Here is a 5,160-nt window from a genome sequence, read left to right as displayed (position 1 = left end):
GGCGGCGGGGGGGGAGGGGGCGGCCGCGCCATGCCCGGCCCCGGGGTCAGGGGGCGCCGCTTCGGGCTCGCTTCTGATTGGCTGGAGCGGCGAGGGGAAGGCGGGAGTTGCTGAGGTGAATCGAGCGGTGATTGGTTCGAGGAGCGGTGATTGACAGGAGAAGGGCAAGAAGGCGGGAGTTGCTGAGGTGAATCGAGCGGTGATTGGTTGGTTTGGTACGGGTAGTGGTGATTGACAGGAGAGGGGCAAGGGAGGCGGGAGTTGCTGAGGGGAGACGTGCGGTGATTGGTTGGTTGGGGAAGGGGAGAGGCGGGAGTTGCTGAGGCAGGACTCGCGGTGATTGGTTGATTTTGGAAAGAGAGAGGAGGGAGTTGCTGAGGCGAGACGTGCGGTGATTGGTTGGCTTGGGAAAGGGAGAGGCGGGAGTTGCTGAGGTGCGAAGCACAGTGATTGGCTGGTGAGGGGAAAGGGAGGCGGGCATTGCTGAGGGGAGGCGTGCGGTGATTGGTTGGATCGAGTTAAAAAAAAAAGGCGGGCATTCCTGAGGGGAGCTGCGCGGTGATTGGTTAGTTCCAGGAAAGGGAGGAGGGCATTGCTGAGGGGAGGCGCGCCGTGATTGGTTGGATCGAGGAAAAGGAGGCGGGCGTTGCTGAGGGGAGGCGCGCCGTGATTGGTTGGTTTGGGGCGGGGCGTGCCACTATTGGCTGGGAAAAGCCCGGGATTTTTAATGGAACATTCCCGGTTTTTTGAGGGAAAATTCACGGAATTTTTTGGGAAAAATTAACGTTTTTTGGAAGGGGAACACTCACGGATATTTTGACCCAAATGACCCCAAATAAGCCAAATATCCCCAAATAACTCCAAATAAACCCTAAATAACCCCCAAAAAACCCAAACAATACCTAAAAATCCCTAATAACCCCAAACAAATCCAAATAAACCCAAATTAAACCAAAACAACCCCAAATAAATCCCTCAAAACCCCAAATTAATCCCAAATAAACCAAATTAAACCCCAAATAATTCTTAAATAACCCCAAATAAACCCCAAATAGTCCCTAAATAAACGCAAACACACCCCAAATAACCAGTTCCTCCCGTCCCCACCCCAAAGCAGATCCTGGCCAATCAGAGCGCGCGACGCTGATGACGACACAGTTGCTGGGCAGAAACTCAGAGAAGTTCGGCGATTTTCAGCCAATCAGCGCCCGGCTCTGACTCATCAGTTGCCGGGCAGAACCCGGAGGTTCAGACAGCGCTAACCAATCAGAGACAGCGAGGGGCAATTTCCAGCCAATCAGAGCGCTTCTCGCTGATGACTCCTCAGTTGCCGGGGGAATTTGGGGAGGGGGGAGGTGACCCTGGGGATGGGGAGGGGGCGTGCGGGGGCAGCTGGGGCCGCACTGGTGGCACTGGTGGTGCTGGGAGCGCCCCCGGCCGCGGGGTGGGGACCCCAAATTAAACCAAAGGGGGGTCGGGACCCCCAAAATTGAGCTGGGAGGGGGATGGGACCCCAAAATTGAGCTGGGAGGGGGATGGGATCCCAAAATTGAGCTGGGAGGGGGACGGCACCCCAAAATTCAGCTGAGGGGGGGATGGGACCCCAAAATCCAGTAGCAAGGGGGATGGGACCCCCAAAACTGAGCTGGAAGGGGGATGGGACCCCCAAAATTGAGCTGGGGGGGATGGGACCCTCAAAATTGAGCTGGGAGGGGAATGGGACCCCCAAAATTGAGTGGGGAACCCAAAATTGAGCTGGGAGGGGGATGGGACCCCCCAAAAAGGATGAAGCCAACTTCATTCCTGGAATATGTAAACTAGCTTTTGGATATGCAAAAGAGTCTATGAATATTCAACAGGCTGATGTCAGAGGAGACAAGGACAGCGGAGCAAAGGTTGTTACAGCCACCAAGAGCGCTTTGAGGAGATAAATCAAAATGCATTTTACATTTTAAATTAAAATGCATTTTATTTACATCAGCCTGTTGCATATTCGTAGACCCTTATGCAAATGCATAAACTAATTTACATATTCCTGGAAGTGTTTTACATGGCCCCTCCTTGGGGGTGTCTTCATGGAAGGGAAAATGCAAAACCCCTCACGATTATTTATTATTATTATAATTTTGGAAATTAAGGGGCTCTCAGGCAAAGGTATGGGAGCAGGAATATCTGCTGCTTATTAGGAAAAGTTAAAAATACAAATGCAGTAGTACAAAAAAAAAGAAAAAAAAAAAAACAACCCAGAGTCCTCTGGGAATCCAGTGGAAAATCTTGATCTTCTGGGAATCCAGTGGGAAAAGGCTGCTCCTGTTGGGATCCAGTAGAAAAGGGCTGATCCAATGGGAATCCAGTGCGAAAAGGCTGATCCTGTGGGAATCTAGTACCAAAAGGCTGATCCAATGGGAAACCAGTACCAAAAGGCTGATCCTGTGGGGATCCAGTACCAAAAGGCTGATCCAATAGGAATCCAGTAGAAAAAGGCTGATCCAATGGGAATCCAGTGGGAAATTTTGATCCAATAGGAATCCAGTAGAAAAGGGCTGATCCAATGGGAATCCAGTGGGAAAAGGCTGATCCTATGGGAATCCAGTGGGAAAAGGGGCTGATCCAATGGGAATCCAGTGGGAAAAGAGCTGATCCTCTGGGAATCCAATGGGAAAAGGGATGATCCTTTGGCAGTCCAATATGAAAAGGCTGAGACTGTGGTGATCCAGTGGGAAAAGGGCTGATCCTGTGGGGATCCAGTGGGAAAAGGGCTGATCCAATGGGAATTCAGTGGGAAAAGGCTGCTCCAATGTAAATTCAGTAGAAAAGGCTGAGACTGTGGTGATCCAGTGGGAAAAGGGCTGATCCTGTGGGGATCCAGTGGGAAAAGGGCTGATCCAATGGGAATCCAGTACCAAAAGGCTGATCCTGTGGGAATCCAGTACCAAAAGGCTGATCCTGTGGGAATCCAGTAAAAAAGGCTGATCCAATGGGAATCCAGCACAAAAAAGCTGATCCAATGGGAATCCAGTGGTAAAAGGGCTGATCCTCTGGGAATCCAGTGGGAAAAGGGCTGCTCCAATGGGAATCCAGTGGTAAAAGGGCTGATCCTCTGGGAATCCAGTGGGAAAAGGGCTGCTCCAATGGGAATCCAGTAGGAAAAGCCTGCTCCAGTGGAAATCCAGTAAGGAAAATCTGCTCAGATTCCACCCGCCAAGGAATGCTTGGTTATTCCCACTGGGTGGAGCATCTCCCAATGGGATGAAGTCATTTTATCAGCCAGGCAGTGACACTCAAACACCCGTTAACACCAGATAATTAATAATCAATGGCTCACAGACAGAAGATGTCTCCTGGAGAGAGGATTGGCTGTGGAAGAGATAAACTGCCCAAGGAAAAGGAGATTTGTGCCCCACCGATGACAGATGGCAAACAGAACACAGAACACACACTCAGCTTGCAATCCAGGACACGCCCTCAATGGCTGCTCCCATTCTCCAGAGCTCACAGTGCCCAGGGAGGCTGCAGCTGCCGGTGCCTGGAACAAACGAGGTACGACTTGGTTTCAGAAAGCTCCAGAATCCATTTCTTACCCCCAAAAGACAAAGCAAAGGCAGGGCTCAGGGGTTTTTATAGGGTATCCCAGGGTTTGGGTCAAGGGAGCAGTTATTAGCATTCTTCCTCAAAAACCTAAGAAATGGTGCAACTTCATATAAGCTCAATCAATTTCTTTCATTTAAGCCAGTTATGGCAGTTTTTAAGCGACACAGTATAAAAAAATTAAGGCCAAACCAAAAAGAGGAGCAGCCAGGTGTGCTCCCAGCACGGATCACAGGCAATGTGGCTCACCAGGGCTGTGCCCAGCGTGGCTCCTGCAGTGGGGGATGGAGCTGGAGCAGCGCACGAAGCTCTTCCCGCACTCGGGGCACTCGCAGGGCTTCCCTTAGCGGTGACTCCGTTGGTGTCTGGTCAAAGCAGATCTGCAGGTGAAGCTCTTCCCACACTCCCCACACTTGTATGGCCGTTCCCCAGTGTGGGTGCGCCGGTGGATGACAAGGGAGGAGTTGTACCTGAATCCCTTCCCACAGTCGGGGCAGCGGAAGGGCCTCTCCTCTGTGTGAATCCGATAGTGCAGGAGGAGACAGGAGCTGCTCTGAAACCTCTTCCTGCATTGATCACACTCGTAGGGCTTCTCCCCATTGTGGAGGCTCCGGTGCCTGACGAGGTGGCAGTTCCGCCTGAATCCCTTCCCACAGTCGGGGCAGCGGAAGGGCCTCTCCTCTGTGTGAGTGTGATAGTGCCGGAGGAGATGGGAGCTGCTCTGAAACCTCTTCCCACACTTGGAACACTCGTAGGGCCTCTCCCCGGTGTGGGTCCTCTTGTGCAGGATCAGGATGGAGCTCTGAATGAAGCACTTCCCACACTCCCCACACTCATAGGGCCTCTCCCCAGTGTGGGTCCTCTTGTGCAGCATCAGGTTGGAGCTCACACTGAATCTCTTCCCACACTCCCCACACTTGTAGGGCTTCTTCCCGGTGTGGGTCCTCTGGTGGCTGGCCAAGTTCCAGCTAAACCTGAAGCTCTTCCCACACTCCCCGCACTCGTAGGGTCGTGCCCCAGTGTGGATCCTCTGGTGCCGGATCAGCTGGGAGCTGTACCTGAAGCTCTTCCCACACTCCCCACACTCGTAGGGCATCTCCCCAGCGTGGCTCCTCTGGTGCTCGATGAGGCCAGAGCTGTACCTGAAGCTCTTCCCACACTCCCCACACTCGTAGGGCCTCTCTCCAGTGTGGATTCTCTGGTGATTGATCAGATCAGAGCTCCACATGAAGCCCTTCCCACACTCCCCACACTCGTAGGGTCGTGCCCCAGTGTGGATCCTCTGGTGCCTCATCAGTCGGGAGCTGCAGCTGAAGCTCTTCCCACACTCCCCACACTCGTAGGGCCTCTCCCCAGTGTGGATCCTCTGGTGCCTGATCAGATCAGAGCTGTACCTGAAGCTCTTCCCACACTCTCCACACTCGTAGGGTCTCTCCCCAGTGTGGATCCTCTGGTGACTTATCAGGCTGGATCTGTAGCTGAAGCTCTTCCCACACTCCCCACACTCGTAGGGTCTCTCCCCTGTGTGGGTCCTCATGTGCAGGCTCAGTCTGGAGCTCCAGCTGAAGCTCT

The 5,160-nt window shown here is 53.0% G+C and overlaps 2 protein-coding genes across 2 annotated transcripts in view; both read right to left on the bottom strand.

The window, feature by feature from the left end:
* Positions 1-1,991, bottom strand: part of LOC121342692 (ATP-dependent RNA helicase glh-2-like) — a 10,396-nt gene extending 8,405 nt beyond the window's left edge. Inside the window, exon 1 of the mRNA XM_041417287.1 lies at positions 1,977-1,991. Within this exon, the coding sequence (XP_041273221.1) occupies positions 1,977-1,991 (15 nt within the window). The remainder of the gene's footprint in view (positions 1-1,976) is intronic.
* A 497-nt stretch (positions 1,992-2,488) lies between these two features.
* LOC121342693 (zinc finger protein 418-like) lies at positions 2,489-5,155 on the bottom strand (the record flags this gene model as incomplete). Its single annotated transcript, XM_041417288.1, has 1 exon — positions 2,489-5,155. A coding segment is annotated over one exon (1,224 nt), but the record flags the coding sequence as incomplete, so codon positions are not given.
* Between the last annotated feature and the right edge of the window lie 5 nt (positions 5,156-5,160).

Source organism: Onychostruthus taczanowskii, unplaced genomic scaffold, assembly GCF_017590055.1.
Source record: "Onychostruthus taczanowskii isolate IOZ18803 unplaced genomic scaffold, ASM1759005v1 scaffold553, whole genome shotgun sequence".
NCBI classification, from domain to species: domain Eukaryota; kingdom Metazoa; phylum Chordata; class Aves; order Passeriformes; family Passeridae; genus Onychostruthus; species Onychostruthus taczanowskii.
This window is presented reverse-complemented; position numbering and strand designations above follow the sequence as displayed.